At 39.6% G+C, this 27423-nt stretch overlaps 1 protein-coding gene across 13 annotated transcripts in view; it reads left to right on the top strand.

Moving 5' to 3' along the window:
• MGA (MAX dimerization protein MGA) overlaps nt 1–27423 on the top strand; it is a 159983-nt gene that overhangs the window by 50187 nt on the left and 82373 nt on the right. For 12 of the 13 annotated variants that reach the window (XM_060005039.1, XM_060005040.1, XM_069540451.1 and 9 more), the window contains exon 2: nt 18683–19813. In XM_060005039.1, the coding sequence (XP_059861022.1) occupies nt 18750–19813 (1064 nt within the window). In that variant the 5' untranslated portion in view covers nt 18683–18749. Of the gene's footprint in view, nt 1–9622; nt 10108–18682; nt 19814–27423 lie in introns of those variants that run through there. The other variant, XM_060005041.2, reaches the window with a different exon arrangement.

Raw genomic sequence — 27423 nt, forward strand, 5'->3', positions numbered from 1 at the left:
CGTGTCCTCTGCATCGGCAGGTGGACTCTCAACCACTGCGCCACCAGGGAATCCCTGTTCACTTGGTTTTTAGATTCCACATATAAGTGAAGTTACTCTGTTCTCTCAAAGCTTACTCAGTAGCATAGTGATTAAAAGTATGAACTTTGGGTTCAAATTTTGACTCCTTACAATATGACCTAGAGCAATTTTTTTAACCTCTCTATACCTCAGTTTCATCTTTGAAATGAGGTTGATAAGTAGTTCCTGCTTCATTGGTTATTCGGATTAAATGAGTTAATATATGTAAAATGCTCAGTAAATGTTAGCTTTTATTATTTGTGCAGGAGGTAGACATTATATGATCACAAATAAGTAATTATACATTTTGATAAGTGTCATGAAGTAACAGAACAGGGTATTTTGAGAGAATTTAGAGTAGGGAGTAGGGATAGCATTGAGGTAGTGGCAATTACACAGACTTGAAGGAGGAATAGATGTTAACTAAGTGAAGATTTGTGGGGACTGGAAGCATTTCAGGCAAAAAGAAAAGGTAGTACAAAGACCCTGAGGTAGGAAAGGGTTTGGAGCATTTGACAAACAGAAGGTCATTGTGTCTGGAGTATGGTATGTTGTGGGGAGAATGACATGAATGCAGAGATCTGTAGGCCATATTAAGGAGTTTGGATTTTGTTCTGAATGAAATGAGAAGCTAATGGAAGGTTATAAATGGCAGAGCTGGCATGAACTGATTTATGTTTAGAAGGTGTCACTTGCTGCTGTGTGGAAAATGGACGAGAGAAGAGCTAGAATGAGTGCCTAGAGATAGAGTCTATTGAAAAAAAGAAAAAAAAAGTCTATTGTAGTAGCTCAGGTAAGAGCTGTTGGTATTTAGGACTAGGGTGTCAGTAGTGGAGGTGGAATGAAACGTATGGGTTTAAAGTGTTTTAAATTGAGTGCTTCTAAGTGCCGGGTACTATAATAGAAGCTGAGGGTACAACATAGAGGTTAAAAAAGAAACAATTCCGAATTTATAGTCTAGTTTGTGGGGGTGGTGGGATAAGGGGGAGAAATAAGGCAATGAAAGAATTACACAAGTAAGTATAAATATTAGAACTGTGATAATTTCTAGTAAGGACAAATATGTGGTGCTTTGAGATCACATCATGGTCAGAAAGTCAGGGATGTTGGAACAACAGGAAAATTTGGTGATTGGCTAGACATTTGGGCAGGTAAGGAAGCGGAAAGTGTCAAGAATTACTTGGGTTTCTGATGTGAGCAAGTATGTAGGTGGATATGGAGAGAAGTCTGATTGGCTTCTAGTCTTGCATCTTCCACATGGTCTTAACCAGTGCCAGAAATAATTTTCTTAAAACATGTGAGTTTGAGTATTTTATATATCATCATCTTTTTTTTTTTTTGGCCGAGCTGAACGGCATGTGGGATTTTAGTTCCCCGACCAGGGATCGAACCCACGCCCCCTGCATTGGAAACGCGGAGTCCTAACCACTGGACTGCCAGGGAAGTCCCTCATGTATCTTCTTATAATCCCTTGAATGATCTCTTCTTCTTATAAGATGAATTTCCACCTGTTGCTTGCTAAGTACTATAAAATATGGCTCCCTTTGTCTTTTCTAGTCCTGTAGTTATGCTTCTCCACAGATATGGACATTTTTAATAGTAGCCATATTACAGTACTTGTGCTCCCTGAATGTGTTCCCTCTCTTGTTTCTCTGTCTTCACATAGGCTGCTTTCTGTCTGAAATGCTATTCTTCTGCACCCACTCTGCTCCTGCTCTTTCATACCTTGCTAATTTCTACTCATTCTTCACTTTCTCTGGGAATTCTTCTCTGACTTCCTCAGTCTGATTTAGCTGCCCTTTGTTTGTGCTTCCATTGCACCCTGGACAGAGAACCATAAAAATAGCGTTCTTTATTTTTTGCTGTCATCATTGCTTATTGGTTATGTGATAATTGGTTGTCTGATAATTGATTGCAAGCTCTTGAGAGCAGAAATCGTATCTTATTTTTGTGTTCCATAATCTGTATGTGGTAAATGCACAACAAATGTTTGAAGAAATTAATGAATACTCTGTTCTTTTATATCATGTGCCTTTGCACAGCTGTTTTCTGATTAGAAAACCTTTCCCACCTTTGCTTTGTCAACTTCTAGACATCCTTTATTTAACATTAAGCCTTTATTGATACTTCAGTGACAGTTCCTCTTTACAGTGTGCTTCTGTAGTTTTTCTTTTGTACACCTCTGATAAATGTTTGACAGTATAGAGTAGGGATCTAAATGTTTGAAAGAGTGAATGTATATATATCATGAGCATCATGGAGTTATAGATTGGGTAAATATCTCCCAAGTGTCCAGTCCCATTTCGTAGGGTAGGTTACTTCTACATGGTACTAATTTTACCTATTGCATTGATCTTTTACTTCAGTATTTTGTAAAGGCAGCCCTATCTCCAAATTGTGGATAATTTATTGTAGTTATCTGTTTACTGATTATATAGCTACTGCCTGCAGTGTCCTTCTTTTCTCTCTCATTAATTTTATTTCTCCTTCAGGACCCAGCTCAAAAGTCCCCTCTTCTTTGTAATCTTTTAGATTCCCTAGGCTGTGCGCATTCCTATGATGTTCCTAGAAGGCTTTTTCCAAACTGCCAACAATAGTTTTGCAATGTTATTATCCTGTCTCTTCATCTAGAACTCAAGGGGACTTATTTTTATTCATTTCTTTATCCTTGGTTCAGTGCCTTACACATAGTTGGTGCTTAACACATATTTACTTAACTGATTGTATCCTTATTTAGAGAATGTTGGGTGGAACTAATCCTGGGATGAAAAATATCGGCTCTGTGTAATCACTGCAACTTATAATCTATATATAGATAATTTGGATAATGTACTATATTCAACTTGCTTGAATAATCTTTATATTCTATATTTCAATACACCTTTTTCCTTTCCTTTAACAGGTATTGCCTGCCCTCCAGTGGTTAGATCATAGCTAACATTTTTAGTAAAGGTAAAGGTTATAAAATCCTTTTTCAGCGTTTATTTTTAAGTCATTTAAAATCCTCTTAGGTTTACTTCTCAGATAAAACAAGTTTTTTTACACCCCTGTTTTTCCTTTGTCTGATATGCCTGAAGCCCAACTTGACCTGCCTCTTCCTTTGCCACCATGAGCCACCATGTGTCCCACAGTTTTTAAGTATGTATTGATCGAATGGGTGGTTCACCCAATCTGACCTTGTTTCTTGGTTTTACTGCATTGTTCTCATATAGTTCTATTGAGGGTCTAGGATCTTGCCATAGTGCTAAAGCTATCATCTTGTTTTCAGTGACACTCCTTGCCCCCCACCAACACACACACTCAGAGTAGCTTGCTAATCATGTGGCTGTCCTTTAGTCTGGATTGGGGTATCTCCTGGCTAACATCCTCTTCTCTTCTACTGTTACTGACGAAGAGAGGCTGACTCTTGACTCCTTGGCAAAGTGATTTATTACCCCATCCCAGGCCTCTTGTATGTCATTTTTTCTCAGAAGACCAAATCTTAGCTATCCAGGGAGCCTACTATGTGGCTAGCAGTCATTTCTAAACATCTGCTGCAAATTTTCAGTGGTATATCACGAAATAAGGACAGTGGAGTACATTTTTCATCTATCTAAATGTATTAAAAATAAATGACTATTATTCGTTATGAGATATGTTCTCCTTGATTTTTGGTCTTAAAATACCCATTATTTTGGGAATTCCCTGGTGGTGCAGTGGTTAGGTCTCCGTGCTTCCACTGTAGGGGGCCTGGGTTCGATCCCTGGTTGGGGAACTAAGATATCCCGCAAGCCGTGTGGAGCAGCCCCCCAAAAAATAATTTTAAAAAACCCCATTATTTTAAGAATGACTGGTAATAGTAGGTGGTATACTTTGTAAGTTAAAAATTTGGTCACCTTGTGATGGTCATTTAAATCTTTTGGGGGGAAATTTTACTGGTTTATGATGTCCCAGTAGTCTAGGAACCACTACGTTGATCACCATAGCTCATTTCCATGAGGCAGTGGTGCCCTTCATGTAAAGTAAGCATGCCTTCTTTCATACACATTTGCAGACAGTTTTTCAGTGTATTTTTCTGCCATAGGCTTCTTGATTTTTGCCTGATTCCAGCCTTGCAGTTTACTTGCTGTCTCCCAGTCCTCTTCTTTGGCCAGTAGTTCTAGTTTCTGTTTTTATATGTTTTCATGTGTGTTTTAAATCCCTGCACAGCTCTAGGCTTAGTTAGATAAACTTCTTCCTGTTCTTCCTTTTATGCTTTCCTAGATAAGATGTTTCTTCTACGGGCTCAATATTACATTGAAAATGTATAAGTTTACTTTTCTTTTAGATCTATTCTTTTTTGTTTTGTAATCCTTCTGAAACTAGCTTTCTGAACTTCATTTTAACTGATTTCTGACATTTTCCCCTTTAGATCTTACTAAAACAAATTCACTGTTACTGAAGTACCTTTTCACCTTGAAGATATTTACTTTTTTTTTTTGTAGATCGAGTATATGCAGATGGCAATCTCTGTTACAACTTGTTGCTTTTGTTAGCAGATGGTAAATTATGGGATCATAGAATTTCTCCCAGTGCAAAGAATCTGCTTGTCTTTTTTGATTTCCTGGGTAATATTGTCAAAAGTCACTCATGCAAAAGGCAGTCAGTAAGTAGTTAGAGTTTCCTAGAAAAATATTCTTATCTCTTGAAGCATCTGCCCTGTCAATAATATTTATCCATTCCTCTAAGGAGAAATAATTTGAGGTAAGAGTCAATGGTACAAGTTTTTTCTAACTACAACTGTACACCTTTGGAAAATGTTGGCCACAGCAGGATGCTTGTTTGCTAATATTAATGTGAGTATGTTTAAATGTATTATGACCCTGTTTTCCAAATCCCAAATTGTTGGACATTAAGTCAATATTTGATATTCGGACTTGCCTGGAAAACTGGGACCTGTGATTTCATATTCGTTAATTCAACAGATACTATGTGTCTGCTCTGTTCCACGCATTGTGCTAGGCACTAGAATAGAGTAGAGCAAACAGTCCAGTGGGCAAGACATTCATTAATGCATAGTTTTAAAAATAATTATAGTTGTGGTAGGTGCTATAAGAAATACAGGGTACTATGAGAGCATATAACAGGGAGACATCTGTCATTGGGGGTTAAGGAAAGTTTCTTGAAGAATTGACATTTAAGCTTAAGCATGAAGAGTAAATAAGTTAGGTTTGAGGCATCTGGGAAGATCTTAGTAAAAGGGAAAAGAATATGATTGTGCAGGTTTAAGATATGGGGCAGCAAGAGGGAATGGTGTTTCTTCATGAACACTGATAACATTCCATCACATTTCTATTCTCTTTTCCATCCTTTTGTTAACAGATATTTTCTAAAACATGCTTTTAATCACATTACTATACTGATTAAGAAACTTTTAAAGCTATTCATTGGATAGATTAATTGCTCCTTCAGGGCAGGACTCTTGCCACTTTTAATACCTTAGTCCAAGTTTCAGATATCAGAGCCAGTTATACCTTGTCCCTCTGCATGAGTTGGTTTTAGTTGCAGTAATAAATAGTAGGCAAAGAAGGAGTTATATATAAGCTGTTATGATTCCCTCTTTTCCCTCTGCCTAGCATACAAGTTTTTAGTGAAACCTGGCTAGTGACAGGTTTTTTTTTGTTACAAAAAACAAGCCTCTTTTATAACCTAGTCTGTATGTAGCTCTTATTCTAAGAATGGTCTTTATTGTATTGAATTAAGATATTGTAAACAAGACAACAACCCAGGAGTTATATGAGGGGTGGTGATGGTCTCATCTGAAGAGTGGGATCATTTTCTCTTTTAGTCATTTGAGGAAGGTATGTCGTCAGTAGAAATTGGAATTGGGAAGGTGGGATCTGGATAGATTGGATAAGGAATATCGTCTGTCTTGCTGGTGGATTCTGTTAAGTTGTGCTAACTCTTTGGGGTTCTAGTGTAGACCTCTGAACAGTGCATGAGGTGCCTGTCTTTCCTCAGCATATACAAGGCACTCAGATATTTGTCAAATAGGAAAAATGTGCATGTAAATGGATAGGGCTTATGTGTTTATAGAGCAGTCTTGATTCAAAACTGTGTTCTTTCTAGCCATATTGTTTATATTCCATGCATTCTCTATCCCCACCCCCCTAATATTTAGTGAAATCTCTTTGAAGGTCCAACCAAAGAAATCCAAGGGAAAGATTTTAAAAAATTAATTTATTTATTTTTAGCTGCATTGGGTCTTTGTTGCTGTGCGTGGGCTTTCTCTAGTTACGACGAGCGGGGTCTCCTCTTTGTTGTGGTGCGCGGGCTTCTCGTTGCGGTGGCCTCTCTTGTGGAGCACAGGCTTTAGGCACGTGGGCTTCAGTAGTTGTGGCACACGGGCTCAGTAGTTGTGGCTCGCAGGCTGTAGAGTGCAGGCTCAGTAGTTGTGGCGCATAGGCTTAGTTGCTCCGTGACATGTGGGATCTTCCCGGACCAGGGCTTGAACCCATGTCCCCTGCATTGGCAGGTGGGTTCTTAACCACTGTGCCACCAGGAAAGTCCTGGGAAAGATTAAAAAAATTTTTTTTTAATTTATTTGTTTTGGCTGCGCTGGGTCTTAGTTGTGGCACGCAGGAACTTTTAGTTGCAGCATGCGGACTCTTAAGTTGTGGCATTCATGCGGGATCTAGTTCCCCCACCCGGGATTGAACCCGGGCCCCCTGCATTGGGAGCACGGAGTCTTACCCACTGGACCACTAGGGGATGTCCCAGGGAAAGATTTTTGTATCAGGCTGGATGAACAAGGTGAGCTTTGATAACTGAAATGAGAGAATTCCAATTGAAAGGAGCAGGCTCTCCTGGCACCTGAAGCTTGGTCCATACGATTCAACCACAGGCAGCCGAAGTTGCATGGAAACTCCTAGAACATTCCAGGACTGGGTGGTGACACAGTCACCTAGGGCTCTTCAACTAGACCGCTGAGGTTTACCTGTGAAACTCATGAGCGTCAATTCTTGTAGTTAGCTTGGAATTTTAAAAACTTGGGTTATATACAGATGCCTTTTAAAGGAAGAAGTTCTAGGGACTTCCCTGGCAGTCCCGTGGTTAAGACTTTGCCTTCCAATGCAGGGGGTGCAGGTTTGATCCCTGGTCAGGGAGCTAAGATCCCACATGCCTCGCAGCCAAAAAATCAAAACATAAAACAGAAGCAATATAGTAACAGATTCAATAAAAGACTTTTGAAATGGTCCACATCAAAAAAATCTTAAAAAAAAATATAAAGGAAGAAGTTCTTACATATCCAAAGAGAACACCCAAGGATCCCAGTCTGAGAAACACTGCATTAAACCCTGAATGCAAACACAGAGGTTGCTTGAAAAAGCAAACAAAAAAAGTGGTTACTTTGGTACTAGCATAATGTTAAATCAAAAATAGGCCACTGAAATGGTGTGGCAATATTATTATTTTTAGATTATATATATAAAAACAACATTTATAAGTTCTCAGGTTCTTGATAGTACATCTCTAGATCTGTATAGGTAAGGTAAATAAATCCCACTTTGAAAAAATACAGGTAGTTTACCTCTCCCACCAGGAGGAGATCCAGTGCTAAATCTTGAAAAAAATATTTTTAAGTGTCTGGCATTTCATAATGTTTGCCTGGTGTTGGGAGAGAGTAGCAAAAGAAAAACTCCATTCTCCCACACCCCCAATTCTCCAATTAGGGATATCATTTGTGTTAACGTGTTCTTCTTGGGATGCAACTCTGACTAGCCATGGTTGTTAACCAGTCATCATTCATTTACACCTTAGGATCAGATGCATTAATAACAAGTCAACACAAATTTTATTTCTGCTTCAGAAAATGGAAATTTTATATGAGGAAACCTTAGACCTTTGACAGGAAGGCATTCTTGGATGAGGTGGGAGATTCTGAAAAGGCAGCTTCCAGGAAAGAGGTGCTTGGGATCAGGGAAGAAGAGGAAGGTGTGAAAGAAACTGTTACTTCTTACTTTTGCCTAGTATCTTGGATATTATTCGTTTGTTGCACTGGTAATGCTGTGGTTGACAGTGCCTGAATGGGGGTTTCAGAGCAAGTTCAGAAGTCCATCAACTTTAGCCTGCATATTTTCCATTCCATATTAATTCCAGCACAATTTCTCCCCATGGTGTGGCATATTCTCTCAGGAAGAGCAGAAGGCAGAGAAAGAAGACCCTTCCTAATATGCCTGGAGTCCAGCTCAGATAAGTCTTGTTGGATAAACCTCTTCTTTTTGGCTTTCTTGTAACCTCCTCATTCTCCTTCGCAGTTTTTTTTTTTTAACGTCTTTATTGGAGTATAATTGCTTTACAATGGTGTATTAGTTTCTGCTGTATAACAAAGTGAATCAGCTATACATATACATATATCCCCATATCTCCTCCCTCTTGCGTCTCCTTCCCACCCTCCCTATTCCACCCCTCTAGGTGGTCACAAAGCACTGAGCTGATCTCCCTGTGCTATGCGGCTGCTTCCCACTAGCTATCTATTTTACATTTGGTAGTGTATATATGTCCATGCCACTCTCTCACTTCGTCCCAGCTTACCCTTCCCCCTCCCCGTGTCCTCAAGTCCATTCTCTACATCTGCGTCTTTATTCCTGTCCTGCCCCTAGGTTCTTCAGTACCTTTTTTTAAAAAATTCCATATATATGAGCTAGCATACGGTATTTGTTTTTCTCTTTCTGACTTCACTCTGTATGACAGTCTCTAGGTCCATCCACCTCACTACAAATAACTCAGTTTCGTTTCGTTTTATGGCTGAGTAATATTCCATTGTATATATGTGCTACATCTTCTTTATCCATTCATCTGTAGATGGACACTTAGGTTGCTTCCATGTCCTGGCTATTGTACATAGAGCTGCAATGAACATTGTCCTTCACAGTGTTTTATGTCAAGTCACCTAGCAGGTAGTAGGTTCTCAGTACTTGCCAGTTCTTCTAAGAGAGTGAAAGGAAAGTTTGGAAACATGGACCACAATTTCTGCTCTCTTACTACCAATTTCTGTTTTGCCTCTTTTCTACAACTTTAAACAACTCTCCCTTTTTACTGGCGTGTTCGCAGAGAAGAAAGAATGGCTGGTAAGGGGTGGGTAAGAAGAAAGATAATTTTTGATGTTTGACAACCGCCTGACACATCATAGATAACTTTTTGTTTGCACCTCATAGCTTAAATATCTTGAACAAACAAAAATTGAAAACGCAGGATCAGGGCATTAATGCTCAGATAACACTCTATCGTGCAAAATTCTCATTTCCACGTTTTACTGTTTTATCAGGACAGCTTTCATCTTTGTATCAGGCAAGCTAGTAGCAACTCTTCTTCCCTTCCCACTCGGCATTGAGGCTTTCGGACTCCTCCCTACTTTACTAGTGTTCTTCGGTTCTGGATGTTGTAAACTCCATCACCCGTCTCTCAGGGACTTTTCCTCAAGGTTTCCCGACGTTCTGGCGCTCTGTAAGCCCACAGCACATTGGGGAGGAAGATCGTGGATTCATTTGACGGGCCAATGAAGCCTTGCGGGCTGCGGAATCCCACGTGGGTGGGGCTGGGCTCAGCAGGGGCGGGGCCGGCGAGGAGCCCAAGGGAAAAGGTGGCAGGCTCAGTTGAGAAAGCCCGCGGGCAAAGGTTTCACAGTTTTCGCGAAGGCTTCGTGTGCGAGGCTGGGGGAATTGGGGTACCTCCCTCCTGCCTCGTCACTCTTGATTCTGGAAGCTTCAGTAGGCTTTTCTCGGTTGCTGGTACCCGGAAAGGCAGCGGCTTCAGCTCCAGGGGCGGGTCCCAAGGGTCTTGTCGCAGCTCCGGGGCCGTTTGGCCTCCTGGTGTTGGGGGAGGGGCGAGGGAGGTGCTGCTCGCGCCTCCTTTTGCGCTTGCGCGACGGCCTCCGAGACGGTAGGAGCGCGTGCGCGATGACGTGGACGTTTGATGCGCGCGCAGGCTCTTCAGCTGGAGCGGACACACGGTGTGCGAACCGAACAGAATAACCCGCCCCCAGCGGGATGTGAAGGACTCCGGGTGAGGCCGGCCACGCCCCGCACGGTAACTCTCGGGCCTGGGTGGAGGACGTCTCTTTAGTACTGGCCCGATTGGAGTTTTCCGAGAGTTTGAAGCTCTTGTGTATTTTTTATGGTGTCAGAAGCGTTCCGCTGAGCGATCTTCGCACGCTCCGGCCAGGCCAGGCCTTGCGCGGAGCCGCCTTTGGCGCGCGCCTGTGGTCTTCTGAGCGAGGCTGCGCATGTCACCTCGCGCGCGTCCCCGGCCTCACTTCCGCGTCGCGCCGCGAACTAACTGGGAACATCGACGCCAGCAAGAGGCCACGAGGCGGGCGGGGTGAGAAGCGCCCATGGCGCGGGCCTGCCCTCGCGTGCGTGGGGTGCCGCACCGCATGGTACGATACGCGTGACGCCTTCCAGCCATGCCTGGAGCTTTAGGTCGAGAGCCGTGCTTGTGCGCTTTGCCTTTTAGAGCTCAGGTCTCGGGGTTCCAAAACTGTGCTGACCTCGCTTTTCTAAGGAGCTGTGTGCAGCGTTTTGACACCTGTATAAAGCTGTCGCCCAGCATGTAATTTCCTGGCAGGTTGTTTGAAGCAAGACCGCGAGTTTAATAAAGAAGGAGGGCGAGGAAGTGAGCCGTATAGGAGTGGGAACTTGGTAAACAAAGGACCGGTGGTTCGTAAGTGCAGAAATGAGGGCGGGGAAAACAGGTGGGAAGAGCAGGTGTTATTTTCTTTTTCCCTCTGTGGGGCAGCCTTTGGCTAGTTCTCTGTTTGTGTGCCTTCCCGCTTCTATTAATTTGTCAAGTTGGTCTCTGCCCTTAGCGGTAGGTGGGTGTGGGACAGAAATAAACCGCTCCGAGCACCAGTAACCAAAGTTGACGAATCTGCGTGCGAAGAGTATGGAGAAGTTAGGGATTATTTCACACTGGGTTGAGAGTAGGAAGTGGTAGTGTCATGATTTGAAGAGTTTTGCTTTGCCTTCGGAACTCTGGAGATGCCTCCTCTGGCGAGGTTGGAAGCAGGGAGAGTGTAGGAGGTCTGAAAGGAAGGGTTACCAATGGGAGAACAACGTGAGTAACGAAAGTACTCTTCCTTCTGAGGGAAGACCACTCTCCCAGGGTTCGCGTCGCTGGGGCAGACACGTGGATCAAGAGAACTCTCGAGCCCACCCGCGCGCTGCCAGTGTGTGTTGTGAAGCTTTCCGGGCTTCTGCGGCAGAGTCCCTGGCAAATACTGCCTGCTCTGCCTCTTTCTGGGCACGACGCCGCGGCTAGGCTGCAGGGAAAGTGCCTGGAGATGGCGTGACGGCTGCTGGGAAGGGGGCTGGCCTGGGAGGGCTGGGCGGGTGGTTCTGTAGTTTCCACGGTAACAGGATGCGACTGGATCCCGCCGAGCGATCCGCGGGTTCCGGCCGGCGGCACGTGATCAGTCGGACTCCCCTTCCCCGGAAGAGCTTTCCTTGCGGCATTTTTTCACGTGGTTCTTGGCTAGCTGGCCTTTGCAGTTGGAAAGCGGTGATGTGGGCCCCGATAGTCGACGGCGACTGTAGTCCTCCGAGACTGTCAGGCGGCCTTTTCACTTCCAAGGGTATGGAGTGGGCGCTAGTGCTTCTTGCTGCTGTAGGGCTATGTTTCCAGCTGTTGTGTGAGTTGAGTGGGTTGGGTGCATTTTCCAGAGAACACATGCTTAGGATTTGAGAAAACTTAGTGCCCCAGGTACCTTGCCATAGTTAATCCAAGGCAAGGTGGCCATTTGATTGCTGTCCGTTTCTGCCATATACGTTAGTTCTTCAAATTCTACTTATGTAAATATTAGGGACCTGAGAGCTTTCTAACACCGAGTTGTAGTTAAGGGATCATTCCTAGGAATAGAAAATGCTCATGAAGCCAGCATTAACAAATGGTTTTTGAGGAGAGAAGGGGGGGGGACTACTATCTTAGGTAAATGCAACTTTGTGCCTTAAAATCTAAAGCATTTCAGATAATATTTTGAAATTTACCTTTCAAATTTAGGGTTGTGGTGATGATAAAATGCCCAGGGTATAGTCTGGTACAAAGTAAGCGCTTATTAATAGATCGCGAGTACCATTTATTTAATTATTAAAGTTAACTTAATGACGATTAAGAACGGATAGTTGGCTCTTTTACTCTTTGCATCACTTGCTATCATATTTTCTGATTATTTTTGTGTGCAAATTATAGTTTTAAAAAGATTTTTCAAATTTCTGGGCTCATTGTATATTGGTGAATACTGAAATTCGAGTGAACCTATTCTCTTACAAATTTGAGTTTCAGAAACGTAACCACACTCTTACAGTGAATGATTATGTTAAGGAACAAACTAACATCTTTGTACCTACCATACAGTAATGCATTTGTTGTATGAAAAGTTATGGTTATTTTTAGCAACTTCGGAAACATTCGGTTTAGGTTCACCATCATTTGAATAGTTTGTGTTTTTAAAGTAATGGTATTGATTTGGAATTTTAAATTGGCGTACTAGTACCTGAATCATTGAATTAGGTACCTACCTAGTAAACCGGTTAGTGTATTTGGTAAGTTGTATGAGGGTTATGGCTTTAGTAGTTAAACATTTCCCAGAGATGTCACTGGTGAAAAGATACTCAGAATAGGGACTCCGAAATTGTAGCAATTTACTTATGGAACTTGCCATGTTACCCGAAAACATTCTCTGCGAAATGGCATTTGTGTGTTGGTGTGTGAGTGCCTGTACCTTCAAAACGTTGACATTTTCAGAATGTTAGTATTTCACATCCACAATTAAACTTAACTCCTCGGGTCATTTTTATAGTTATTTTATGTAGATAACTGCTTGATCTTGGAACAGCTGAACTGAGATTGTTTTTTTGAATGTTAAGTTATATCTATGTACCAAAACTGTGGTCTTCCTTAATGCTTTCAGAGAGCCAAACACAGAGTATTTTTAGAATCTTGCTGGAAGGAGATTTACTGCTTCATGAGTAGCCTAGCTCTTCCTAAAGTAATTTGATTTTTGCAATTGGTTAAAGTTATCTTAGACTTTAGAGTGGTATTTCTGTGTCTGAAACAGCTAAATTTGCTGAACTGACTATCCTTTCTTTAGAAAATCCAGTATATATAGTATTCCAAAAGCATAGGCATATTGCTTATAGTGAAGTGAAATCTGTGCTTAAAGATTGTTGTGGAATAAAATTTTATTACTTGTTTGTAAGCCAAATAGCAACGTATGGCTCAAGATAGAGATTGTTTTGTTTGTAAATTAGGTTTTTGGTTTTATACATTTTGATCAACTCCTGGAATAACTTGACTGGAGGATTAAAAAAAAGACCTTATACAAATCAAAAGTCAGAAAGTTCTAACTTTTTTTTCCTCTTAATACACATTTTTACATTTATTAGTTACCTGTGTACAGAGTGCAGGTATGGCAGTCTGACTCTTCTGCACTTAATTTTTCTGTTTAGATGAAAGGAAAATTTTGAAATGTGTATATATAATGTAAGTATGAAGTTTACTTCAGTTCAGTCTCTAACGCTAAACTGGATTTCTGTCAGTAGAATCTTTGATATTTCATAGATTAATTTTTAAAGGATAGTGATTGGTTAAAACTTCTTTGCCCCAGTTTTACCTGTAAAAATGATCTGAAAATCAAGAATTTAATATTATAGAAGATAATGTTTAGGATATTCTGAACCCTATAATGTCTTCATAGGTTTGGGATAGCGAAAAAAATTTTTCAGATACTTCTTTGCTGTGTGCCATATTTAAATGCACTTCATGAGAGTGTTTTTGCATAATTGCTTACAAAAATACTTGATTTGTAACAAAATTTTGAGCTTTATGGACTAAATACAGGATTAGGAATTTGTGTTATTTGATATATACACCATTTTAGAGGAATTGGTTTTTGTGAATTTTCTGAACTTTACTATTTTTATAAAGTCACTTTATTTGTGACTTCTCAGTGTGTTTAAATTTTGTTTTATCGGTCTCTGATAGGTGTTACTTAAACTTGGTAGTTTTAGGAAACCAATAAACTTAATTGCCTTAAGCCTGAGAAAGCTTTTGAAAAGAATCACTCTAAATTTTATCTATCTCTTAAATGCCAAATCGGAGGAGAGATTCTTTTTTCACCTTTCCTGGGTATTAGTACAGTGGTGTCAGAAAGTGTGTTTCTGTTTTCACATTTAGCCATAATACAAAACAATAGCCAACCTTTTTTAAAGCCTTGATTTTTTAAATATTATCCTCAGGCTAATGAATATTTTAAGTTTTGGAGTCCCCCCAACTTTTTGGGGGGGCGGTCATGTGGCCAGCCCTGTAAGAAGATGTGAAATTCAGATCAGATGCTTTTGCTGCTTGTTAGTAGTTCTGATGAAGAGTAAAATTAGACTTTTAATTATAATGAGGAGCACCAATAAGTGGCTCAATCTGATTAGTCAAAATTACTGACCCACTTTAAACAGAAGTAGTGATGTAACATTTTCCTTTTTTGTATAAAAGCTAATTGGTGATAACTTTATATCTTGTAGAATATTTAGGTAATTTAGCACATCACTTTAGTTGAATGTAACAATCTGAGATTTCTTTAAAACATTTTATTGAGATATAATTCACATAACATAAAATTCACCATTTTAAAGGATACATTTAAGTGGTTTTTAGTTCCTGAACATTTCGATCACCCCCAAAAGAAACCCCATACCAATTAGCAATTGTGCCAATTATTCCTCTCCCTTTTTACTGTCAACTATGGATCTACTTTCTGTAGATTTGCCTATTCTGGACATTTCATGTAAATGGAATCATACAATATATGTGGCGTTTTTCTTGTAACATTTATGAATTAACTAATTCAGTTTTTTTTTTGAAATTGGTTGTATGTCTACAAGATAAAAATTTAGAAAGTGTCAGAATATGTATTCTTCCAGCCACCCTGATTTCCCTTGATAAAGCCAATACTACCAGTTCCTTTTTTGTCTTTACAGATAGTCTGTGTCAAGCAAATACATACATACTGGTTTTTTTCTTTGGCTTTTTTTTTGTTTAAACTTTATAGAAGTATGTAGCATAATCTACAGTTGTTTTGAACTTTATGCTCTTAATATATCTTGTAGATAATTTTGTATGAGTCCATAAAGTTTATAATTCTTTTCTAGCTGCAGAATATTCCACTCCGTCGTTGTACCACCATTTATCACTGGTGTGTATGCGTGTATTTGCACACATGTATATAAGATAAAGCCCTAGAAGAACTGCTGTTTCATGGGATGTATGCATTTGTACTTTTGATATTTTCATGTTATCCTCTTAGATTCTGTCATCTTACACTCTCAGCAGCTGGTTAGATGAGAATGCTGGTTGACGTACACCCTTTACAACACCTCTGCCAAACTTTGATTTTTGCTGTTCTGATAGGGTAAAAAACAGTATTTTAGGACGACTTTAATTTCCTCTATTCCGAGACTATGTACGTTTTCATAACCATTTGCTTTTTCTATTCTTTGCCCATTTTTCTGTTAGATTTTTTGTCTTGTTGATTTGTATAAAAAGATCCCTTTTGATATTAGGGAAATGAGTTTTTGTTTTTTTTTTTTTGCGGTACGCAGGCCTCTCTCACTGTTGTGGCCTCTCCCGTTGCGGAGCACAGACTCCGGACGCGCAGGCTCAGAGGCCATGGCTCACGGGCCCAGCCGCTCTGCGGCATGTGGGATCTTCCCGGACCGGGGCACGAACCTGTGTCCCCTGCGTCGGCAGGCGGACTCTCAACCACTGCGCCACCAGGGAAGCCCCGGGAAATGAGTTCTTTATGATATAAGTTGCAAATACAGTTTTCCAGTCAGGCATTTGTTTTTTATTTTGCGTGGGTGGTTTTTGTCATGTTAAAAACAAATTTACATGATTTTGAATTTATCAAAAATTCTGTCATCTTATTGACTTCTAGATTTTATGTCCTACTTATTATCAAAAAGGTTTTCTCAAAGATTTCTTTAAGAATTAAAAAAAAATTACACTGAGGCGGGGTGGGGTGGGATTTAAATGTTTGGTCTGTCTGGAATTTTTTTCAGTGTAAGGTCTGAGGTGTGGAGCCAACTGTTTCTTTCCTAGTAAGTTCCAGTGATTTGTCATGGTTTCTTTAAATGTATGTACTAACAAGGTAAATAGTATTTTACTTATGTATGAACTCATGCCATTACCATAAAAAGTGTTGATCATATACAAAGATAACATGTAAATTTGTTAATTTTTTTTTTTTCCTGTGTTATAGCTGTTAGCAGTTGCCTTATGTATTGAGGTTCTCCTTTGTTGGGTGCATATATATTTATAATTGTTATATCTTGTTATTGGATTGATCCCTTGATCATTATGTAGTGTCCTTCCTTGTCTCTTGTAACATTCTTTATTTTAAAGTCTATTTTATCTGATACGAGTATTGCTACTCCAGCTTTCTCTCAATTTCCATTTGCATGGAATATCTTTTTCCGTCCCCTCACTTTCACTTTGTATGTGTCCCTAGGTCTGAAGTGGGTCTCTTGTAGACAGCATATATATGGGTCTTGTTTTTGTCTCCATTCAGCAAGCCTGTGTCTTTTGGTTGGAGCATTTACTCCATTCACATTTAAGTTAATTATCGAGATGTATGTTCCTAATACAATTTTCTTAATTGTTTTGGGTTTGTTTTTTAGGTCCTTTTTTTCTCTTGTGTTTCCCAGTTAGAGAAGTTCCTTTAGCATTTGTTGTCGAGCTGGTTTGGTGGTGCTGAATTCTCTTAGCTTTTGCTTGTCTGTAAAGCTTTTGATTTCTCCATCGAATCTGAATGAGATCCTTGCTAGTACAGTAATCTTGACTGTAGGTTCTTCCCTTTCATCACTTTAAGTATATCATGCCACTCCCTTCTGGCTTGTAGCGTTTCTGCTGAGAAATCAGCTGTTAACCTTATGGGTGTTCCCTTGTATGTTATTTGTCATTCTTCCCTTGCTGCTTTCAATAATTTTTCTTTTTCTTTAATTTTTGCCAATTTGATTACTACGTGTCTCGTAGTGTTTCTCCTTGGGTTTATCCTGTATAGGACTCGCTATGCTTCCTGGACTTGGGTGGGTATTTCCTTTCCCATGTTACGGAATTTTTCGACTATAATCTCTTCAAATATTTTCTCGGGTCCTTTCTCTCTCTCTTCCCCTTCTGGGACCCCTATAATGTGAATGTTGTTGTGTTTAATGTTGTCCCAGAGGTCTCTTAGGCTGTCTTCATTTCTTTTTATTCTTTTTTCTTTATTCCATTCTGCAGCAGTGAATTCCACCATTCTGTCTTGCAGGTCACTTATCCGTTCTTCTGCCTCAGTTATTCTGCTATTGATTCCTTCTAGTGTAGTTTTCATTTCAGTTATTGTATTGTTCATCTTTGTTTGTTCTTTAATTCTTCTAGGTCTTTGTTAAACGTTTCTTGCATCCTCTCGATCTTTGCCTCCATTGTTTTTCTGAGGTCCTGGATCATCTTCACTATCATTATTCTGAATTCTTTTTCTGGAAGGTTGCTTATGTCCACTTCATTTAGATGTTTTTCTGAGGTTTTATCTTGTTCCTTCATCTGGTACATAGCCCTGTGCCTTTTCATCTTGTTTATCTTTCTGTGAATGTGGTTTTTGTTTCAGAGGCTACAGGATTCTAGTTCTTCTTGCTTCTGCTGTCTGCCCTCTGGTGGATGAGGCTATCTCCAAATTTGTTAATTTTTGCTCATCTCAGGAGAACTTGCTGTGTAATGGAATCCTCTGGTAAACTAATTCATTAAGTATCAGGATCCTTTTAAAATGAAAATAACTTTCCAATTTGATCTCTTTAAGTCTGTATATTTTTCTTTTCTAAAAACTAAGGCATTTATTTTATTTTTAATTAATTTTTTTGGCTGCGTTGGGTCTTCGTTGCTGCACGCAGGCTTTCTCTAGTTGTGGTGAGCAGGGGCTACTCTTCGTTTCGGTGCGCGGACTTCCCATTGCGGTGGCTTCTCTCGTTGCAGAGCATGGGCTCTAGGTGTGCGGGCTTCAGTAGTTGCAGCATGCAGGCTCAGTAGTTGTGGCATGCAGGCCCTGTAGTTGCAGCATGCAGGCCCTTAGAGTACACGGGCTTCAGTAGTTGTGGTGCTTGGGCTCAGTAGTTGTGGCGCTTGGGCTCAGTAGTTGTGGTGCTTGGGCTCAGTAGTTGTGGCACATGGGCTTAGTTGCTCCGTGGAAGTGGGATCTTCCCCGACCAGGGATCCTCCCTTGCATTGGCAGGCAGATTCTTAACCATTGTGCCACCAGGGAAGTTCCAAGTCTGTATACTTTTATACTTTCATGTAGTTTTTCTAAAATGAATGTACACTTTTTGTTTTTATTTGAGATTGTAGTATGTATAGTGAATTATTGGAGATTGGGATATGAATAATTTAACTAATTAGATTAAAACGAACTTTAAAGAGATAATCAAATATTCCAGAATCAGTATCTTCACAATGATTGAGAGAAAGGTAGAAGCAAAGTCTTAGAAGAATTTAGGAATATATTTTGGGGGTAATGTAATCATTCTTGTATTTTTGTTAACAAAATAAATGTTCACTTGATTAAAGTGTTTTTTTGCTTGTTTTTTAGGCTGGGAAGGCCATTGTGATTATGTGGTAACTATAGTTATCTTACTACTGATTTTCCCACTGGAATCATGGAGGAGAAACAGCAGATTATATTGGCTAATCAAGATGGTGGGACAGTGGCAGGAGCAGCACCTACCTTCTTTGTCATCCTAAAACAGCCAGGAAATGGCAAAACTGATCAAGGAATTTTGGTTACTAATCGGGATGCCTGCGCTTTGGCTAGCAGTGTTTCATCACCAGGAAAATCTAAGGGAAAGATTTGCCTTCCAGCTGATTGTACTGTAGGAGGAATCACTGTCACCTTGGATAACAATAGTATGTGGAACGAATTCTATCATCGAAGCACAGAGATGATCCTGACCAAGCAGGGAAGACGCATGTTTCCTTACTGTCGTTATTGGATAACAGGTTTAGATTCAAATATGAAATATATCCTCGTCATGGATATATCTCCTGTGGATAACCATCGTTATAAATGGAATGGTCGCTGGTGGGAACCCAGTGGGAAGGCTGAACCCCATGTTTTGGGGAGGGTTTTTATTCATCCAGAATCTCCTTCCACAGGTCATTATTGGATGCATCAACCAGTATCTTTCTATAAACTCAAACTTACCAACAATACACTGGACCAAGAAGGGCATATTATCTTGCACTCTATGCATCGCTACCTGCCGAGGCTTCATTTGGTGCCTGCAGAGAAGGCTACCGAAGTGATACAGTTAAATGGCCCTGGTGTCCACACTTTTACCTTCCCACAGACTGAATTCTTTGCAGTAACAGCTTATCAAAACATTCAGATTACCCAGTTGAAAATAGATTACAATCCATTTGCTAAAGGCTTCCGGGATGATGGGCTGAATAGTAAGCCCCAGAGAGATGGAAAGCAAAAGAACAGCTCTGACCAGGAAGGGAATAGTGTTCCCAGTTCTCCTGGTCAACGGGTCCGTCTTACAGAAGGTGAGGGGTCAGAGATACAGCTAACTGATTCGGATCCTTTATTGAGGGGTCATGAAGCATCATGCAAGGGTTTGGAGAAGCCTTCCCTTAATGTAAAACGAGACTTTCTAGGTTTCATGGATATTGATTCAGCACTTGGTGAAGTTCCTCAGTTGAAGCAAGAGGTTTCTGAAAGGTAGGTAACAGATTTTCTGTTCTTAGAGATAAAAGGAAGGTTTGAATTTAAAATACTGATTGTGTGGATTGCTGACTTTAGACATTGATAAATGCAAGCTGCTATAAAATGTACCACAGTTGCTTTTACATTCTGTGAAGTGACAGTTCATTTTTCTATAATGAATATGGATTGGGTTCACAATCCAGAATTGTAGGCAAATTAGATGACTCATCAGAATGGGGACCTTAGATTTAGATTGTAGGTTTAGACTTTCGTTAATCATGTGTGGCTGTTCCTTGTTAATATATATAGATGAATTTTTTAAAATATTGAAATATAGTTGATGTACAGTATGTATAGACAACTCTTGATTGATTGGGGAAGGGAAAAGAATGACCCCCAAATCATAACTGAAACAGAATTTACCCAGTGAGGCACAGAAGAGATTTAAAGTAAAGTTGTTTATATGTAGTACATAAGAATTTTGTGCCCTGTGGACTTCCTAATCCATAAATTGCCTGAGTAAGAAATAAGCTGAAGATTATTACATGTTAAAATAGCATGATATACTCTTGTGCTTTTTAAATTTGAACTTGTGTTATTTATTTATTTTTATCAAAGTCTTTATGTTTTTAGAGCAATTTTAGGTTTGCAGCAAAATTGAGAGGAAAGTACAGAGATTTCCCATACAGCCCCTGCCTCCACACATGCATAGCCATTCCCATTAGCAACATTCCCTACCAGAGTGGTACATTTGTGTCAATTGATGAACCTATATTGATGCATCATAATCACCCAAAGTCCGTAGATTACATAAGGGTTCATTGTTGGTGATATACATTCTGGGGTTTGGACAAATATGTAATGACATGTATCCACCCTCACTGTATCATACAGAGTATTTTCATTGCCCTAGAAATCCTCTATTCTCCACCTGTTAATTCCCCTTCCCATCTGGCAATCTTTTACCTTTTTATTATCTCACTGCTTTGCCTTGTCCAGAATTTCATATAGTTGGAATTATACAGTATGTAGCCTTCTCAAATTGGCTTCTTTCACTTAGTAATATGTATATAAGTTTCCTTCATGTCTATTCATGGCTTGATACCACATTTTTTTTCAGTGCTGAATAGTATTTCCTTGTTTGGTTGTACCAGTTCATTTATTCATTCACTTCCTGAAGGACATCTTGGGTGCTTCCCAGTTTTGGCAATTATGAATAAAGCTGCCACAAACATCCATGTCCAAGCCTTCAGTTCACTTGGGTATATACCAAAGATTGTGGTCGCTAGATCGTACGGTAACAGTAGTCTTAGGTTTATAAGAAACTGCCAAACTCTTCCAAAGTGGCTGTACCATTTTGCAGAAATGAGAGTTCTTGTTGCTCTGCATCCTTGTCAGCACTTGGTGTTGTCAGTTTTCTGGATTTTGGCCTTTCTAATAGGTGTGTAGTAGTAGTATCTTGTTTAAATTTGCCTTTCCCTGATGACACGATGTGGTGCATTTTTTCATATGCTTATTTGCCATCTGTATGTCATCTTTGGTGTCTTTTAAGGTCTTTGGCCCATTTTCTAATCAGATTGTTTTACTGTTTTCTTAAGAGTTCCTTATATATTTTGGTGTGTTTTTTTGGGGGGGCTGCCTTGGGTCTTAGTTGTGGCATGCGGGATCGTTGTGGCACGCGGGCTTCTCTACTTGTGGCACACGGGCTGCAGAGTGCGTGGGCTCAGTAGTTGCAGTGTGCAGGCTTAGTTGCCCCGTGGCATGTGGCATCTTAATTCCCTGACCAGGGATCGAACCTGCGTCCCCTGCATTGGAAGGTGGATTCTTAAGGACCACCAGGGAAGTCCCAGTTCCTTGTATATTTTGGATAACATGTCTTTTGCAAATATTTTCTCCTAGTCTGTGGTCTGTCTTCTCATTCTCTTGTTGGCTTTCACAAAGCAGTTTATTATTTTAATGAAGTTCAGCCTATCAATGATTTCCTTCATGGATCATGCCTTTGATTTCATATCTAAAAAGTCATTGCCATATTTAAGGTCATGTAGGTTTTCTTTTAGGTTATCTTTTAGGATCCTTATAGTTCTGTGTTTTACATTTTGGTTTATGATCCATTTTGTATTAATTTATGTGAAAGTTGGAAGGTCTGCGTCTAGATTGATTTCTTTGCATGTGGATGTCCTGCTGTTCCAGCACCATTTGTTGAGAAGACTCTCTTTGCTCCATTGTACTGTCCTTGCTCCTTTGTCAAAGATCAGTTGACTCTATTTATGTGAGTCTATTTGTGGGCTCTCTAGTCTGTTCCATTGACCTATTTGTTCTTTCACCAGTACTACACTGATTTGATTACTGTAGCTTTTTAAGTAAGTTTTGAACCTGGGTAGTGTTAGCCCTCCAACTTTGTTCTCCTTCAATATTGTATTGGCTATTCTGGGTCTTTTTCTTCTCTATGTAGACTTGAGAATAAGTTCCATAAAATGACTTGCTGGGATTTTGATTTTGGTTGCATTGAATCTATAGATCAAGTTGGGAGGAACTGACATCTTAACTATATTGACTCTTCCTATTCATGAACACTGACTATCTCTCCATTTATTTAGTTCTTTAATTTTTTTCATCAGAGTATTGTCATTTTCCCCATATTGATCTTGTACATATTAGATTTATATATCAGTATTTCACTATTTGGGGGTGACAATGTAAATGGTATTGTTTTTTTAACTTCAAATTCCACTTGTTCTCTGTTGATATATAGGGAAGCAACTGACTTTGGTACTTTATCTTTGTATTCTGCAACCTTGCTATAATCACTTATTAGTTCCAGAAGTTTTTTGGAGATTCTTTTGGATTTTCTACCTAGATGATCATGTCATTCATAAACAAGACAGCTTTCTTTCTCTCAAATCTGTATTCCTTTATTTGCTTTTCTTGTCCTATTGCATTCACTAGGACTTCCAGTATGATGCTGAAAAGGAGTGATGAGAGATGACATCCTTGCCTTGTTTCTGATCTTAGTGGGAAAGTTTCTAGTTTCTCACCATTAAGTATGATGTTTGTTTTAGGTTTTTTGTAAATATTCTTTTTTTTGGCTGTGCCTTGCCATATGCGGGATCTTAGTTCCCTTTGTAGATATTCTTGATTAAGTTTAGGAAGTTCCCTTCTATTGCTAATTTACTGAGAGTTTTTATCATGGATGGGTGTTGCATATTGCCAAATGCTTTTTTTCTGAATCTGTTGATATCATGTGACTTTTTTCTTTTCTGGTTTATTGATGTGATGGATTATGTTAATTGATTTTTGAATGAACCAGCCTCGTATACCTGGGATGAATCCCGCATGGTCATGGTGTATAATTCTTTTTATATGTTTTATTTGATTTGCTCTTACTTTGAGGATTTTTGCATTTATGTTCTTGAGGAATAATGGTCTGTAGTTGTCTTGTAATGTCTTTGTCTGGTTTTGGGATTGGTGTTATGCTGGCTTCATAGGAGTCAGGAAGTATTGCCACTACTCCATCTTCTGAAAGAGATTGTAGAGAATTGGTATCATTTCTTTCTCATATGTTTGGGAAATTTTACCAGTGAACCCATCTGGGCCTGGTGCTTTCTGTTTTGGAACCTTATTGATTCAATTTCTTAAATAAATATAGGCCTATTTTGATTGTCTCTTGTGTGAGCTTTGGAAGATTGTGTTTTTCAAGGAATTGGCTCATTTCATCTAGGGTATCATTTGTTGGCATAAAATTGTTCATATATTCGTTTATTATCCTTTTGATGTCCATGGGATCTGTAGTGGTGTCCCTCTTTTTCTTTTTTTAAATTTAATTTATTATTTATTTTGGTTGCACTAGGTCTTAGTTGCGGCTGGTGGTCTCCTTAGTTGTGGCATGCAAACTCTTAGTTGTGCTATGCATGTGGGATCCAGTTCCCTGACTAGGGATCGAACCCACATCCCCTGCATTGGAAGGTGGATTTTTAACTGCTGTGTCACCAGGGAAGTCCCCCTTCTTTTTATTTCTGATAATAGTAATTTGTGTCTTCTCTCTTTTTTCCTTAGCCTGGCTAGAGGCTTATTGACTTTTTTTTATTGATCTCTGAAAAGATCAATAAAAAAAATCAAAAGTTAAAAAAATCAGCTTTCGGTTTTATTGATTTTTATCTACTGATTTTTCTGTTTTCAATTTCATTGATTTCTGCCCTGATTCTTATTTCTTTTCTGCTGCTCACTTTGGATTTAATTTGCTCCTTTTTTTCTAATTTCCTAAGGTGGAAACTTAGATTATTGATTTTAGATCTTCTTTCTTTTCTAATATATGCATTCAGTGCTATGTTTCTTTGTAAGCACTGCTTTCTCTGTGTACCACAAATTTTGATAAGTTGTATTTATATTTTCACTTAGTTCAGAATATTTAAAAATTTCTCTCGAGATTTTTTCTTTGACCCATGTGTTATTTAGAAGTGTGTTGTTTAATCAGTTACTTTGGGATTTTTGTTATTTTTCTGTCAGTGATTTCTAGTTTAATTCCATTATAGTCTTTCAAGTTATTTAAGATGTGTTTTATGGTCCAGAATGTGGTTTAGCTTGGTGAATGTTCCATGTTAACTTGAGAAGAATGTGTATTCTGCTGTTGTTGAAGTAATCTATATATGTCAATTAGATCTAGTTAATTGATGGCTTAACTGAATTCCATTATGTCCTTACTGACTTTCTGCCTGCTGGATCTGTCCATTTCTGATGTGTTTCAGTCTCTAATAGTAGATTCATCTGTTTCTCCTTGCCATTTCTTTTAGTTTTTGCTTCATGTAGGTTGATACTCTGTTTTGGGGCACATACACATTAAGGATTGTTACGTCTTCTTGGAGGATTGACCCTTTATAATTATGTAACATCCTTCATTATCCCTGATAACTTTCATTACTTTTAAGTCTATTCTGTCTGAAATTAAAATAGCTACTCCTGCTTTCTTTTGATTAGTGTTAGCATGATATATTTTTCTCTATCCATTTACTTTTAATTTTTATGTGTCTTTATATTTAAAGTGGATTTTACAGACCCAATATGTAATTGGGTCTTTTTTTAAAAAATTAATTTATTTTATTTATTTTTGGCTGTGTTGGGTCTTCGTTGCTGTGCGCAGGCTTTCTCTAGTTACAGCAACCGGGGGCTGCTCTTGTTGCAGTGTGCGGGCTTCTCATTGCAGTGGCTTCTCTTTGCAGAGCACGGGCTCTAGGTGCTTGGGCTTCAGTAGTTGTGGCTTGTGGGCTCTAGAGCGCAGGCTCAGTAGTTGTGGCGCACGGGCCTAGTTGCTCCGCAGCATGTGGGATCTTTCCGGACCAGGGGTCGAACCCACGTCCCCTGCATTGGCAGGTGGATTCTTAACCACTGTGCCACCAGGGAAGCCCTGGGTCTTGTGTTTTTTTTTTTTTTTTTTTTTTTTTTTTTTGCAGTACGCAGGCCTCTCACTGCTGTGGCCTCCCCGGTTGTGGAGCACAGGCTCCGGATGCGCAGGCTCAGTGGCCATGGCTCACGGGCCCAGCCGCTCCGCGGCATGTGGGATCTTCCTGGACTGGGGCACGAACCTGTGTCCCCTGCATCGGCAGGCGGACGCTCAACCACTGCGCCACCAGGGAAGCCCCGGGTCCTGTTTTTTGATCCATTCTGACTGGTGCATTTAGACTGTTGACATTCAAAGTGATTATTGAAACAGTTGGATTAATATCTACCATAATTGTTACAGCTTTTCTTTTGTCCTTTTTCTTTGTTTCTATTTTTGTTTTCCACTCTTTATTTGCCTTTTGTGGTTTTAGTTGAGCATTTTATATGATTTGGTTTTCTTTCTCTTCTTAGCATATCAGTTATACTTTAACTCTTTTTAGTGGTTACTCTATGGTTTGAATATACATTTACAACTTAACCCAAGTCCATTTTCAGATAACACTATATTGCTTCACAGGTAGTTTGTAAATCCTCTCTCTTGTTCTTTGTATCACTGCCATCATTCATTTCACTTATGTATAAGTATATATATGTGATATATACGTAAGTAATCAAACGCATTGTTGCTATTATTAGTTTGAACAAATTTTTACATTCTTTTTTTGTGTGTGTGTGTGTGGTACGCGGGCCTCTCACTGCCATGGCCTCTCCCACTGCAGAGCGCAGGCTCAGCGGCCATGGAGCACGGGCCCATCCGCTCCGCGGCATGTGGGATCTTCCCTGACCAGGGCATGAACCCGTGTCCCCTGCATCGGCAGGCGGACTCTCAACCTCTGCGCCACCAGGGAAGCCCTATTTTGAACAAATTTTTACCTGTTAGATCAACTAAGAACAACAACAAAAGAAAGTTTTTATTTTACATTCACTTATTTCTTCCTTATTCTTTATGGAGATCTGAGTTTGACCTGTGATATTTTACATTTGTCTGAAGGACTTCTTTTAATATTTCTTGCAAGTCAGATCAACTGGCAACAAATTCTGTTAATTTTTGTTTGTGAAAGTCTTTATTTCTCCTTTAATTTTGCAGGGTACAGAATTCTAGGTTGGTGTTTTACTCTCTGAATACTTATAATATTTCACTCTTTTTGATTCTGTGGTTTCTGAGAAGTTGGATAGAATTCTTATCTTTGTTCCTCTGTAGGTAAGGTGTCTTTTTCCTCTGGCTTCTTTTAGTATATTTTCTTTATCTTTGATTTTCTGTAGTTTAAAAATGGCATCACTACATATAGTCTTTCGGTAGTTATCCTTCTTGGTGTTCTGTGAGCTTCTGGTTCTGTGGTTTGATGTCTGACGTTAATTTGGAGAAATCTCAGTCATCATTGTTTTAAATATTTCTTCTGTTTCTCTCTTCTTCTGATACTCACATTATGCGTATGTTGCATCTTTTTTTTTTGTTTGTTTGTTTTTGCGGTACGCGGGCCTCTCACTGTTGTGGCCTCTCCCGTTGCGGAACGTAGGCTCTGGACGCGCAGGCTCAGCGGCCATGGCTCATGGGCCCAGCCGCTCTGCGGCATGTGGGATCTTCCCGGACCGGGGCACGAACCCCTGTCCCCTGCATCGGCAGGCGGACTCTCAACCACTGCACCACCAGGGAAGCCCTTGCATCTTTCGTAGTTGTCCCACAGTCCTTGGATATTCTGTTCTTTTCAGCCTTTGTTTTCTTTCCTTTTCAGTTTTGGAGATTTCTGTTGCTATATCTTCAAGCTCAGAGATTGTTTCCTGAGCTGTGTCTAGTCTACTAATAAGCCTATCAAAGGCATTCTTCATTTCTTTTACCATATTTTTGATCTTTAGCATCTTTTTGTTTTTCTTAGGATTTTCATTTCTCTGCTTACATTGCACATCTGTTCTTGCATGTTATTTCTTTATTTATTAGAATCCTTAGTATGTTAATCATAGTTATAAATTCCCAATCTGGTAATTTCAGCATCCCAGTATGATAATTGTGATGATTGCTCTGTCTTCAAATTGTGGTTTTTTGCCTTTTAGTATGCTTTGTAATGTTTTCTTGATAGTTGGACATGATGTGTTAGGTAAAAGGAAGTGCTGTAAATAGGCCTTTAGTAATGTTGTGGTAAGGCATGGATGTGAGGGAAAGGGAAGTGTTCTTTACTTTAGTCCTATGGTTAGGT

Source organism: Delphinus delphis, chromosome 2 (genome assembly GCF_949987515.2).
Source record: "Delphinus delphis chromosome 2, mDelDel1.2, whole genome shotgun sequence".
Classification (NCBI taxonomy): Eukaryota; Metazoa; Chordata; class Mammalia; order Artiodactyla; family Delphinidae; genus Delphinus; species Delphinus delphis.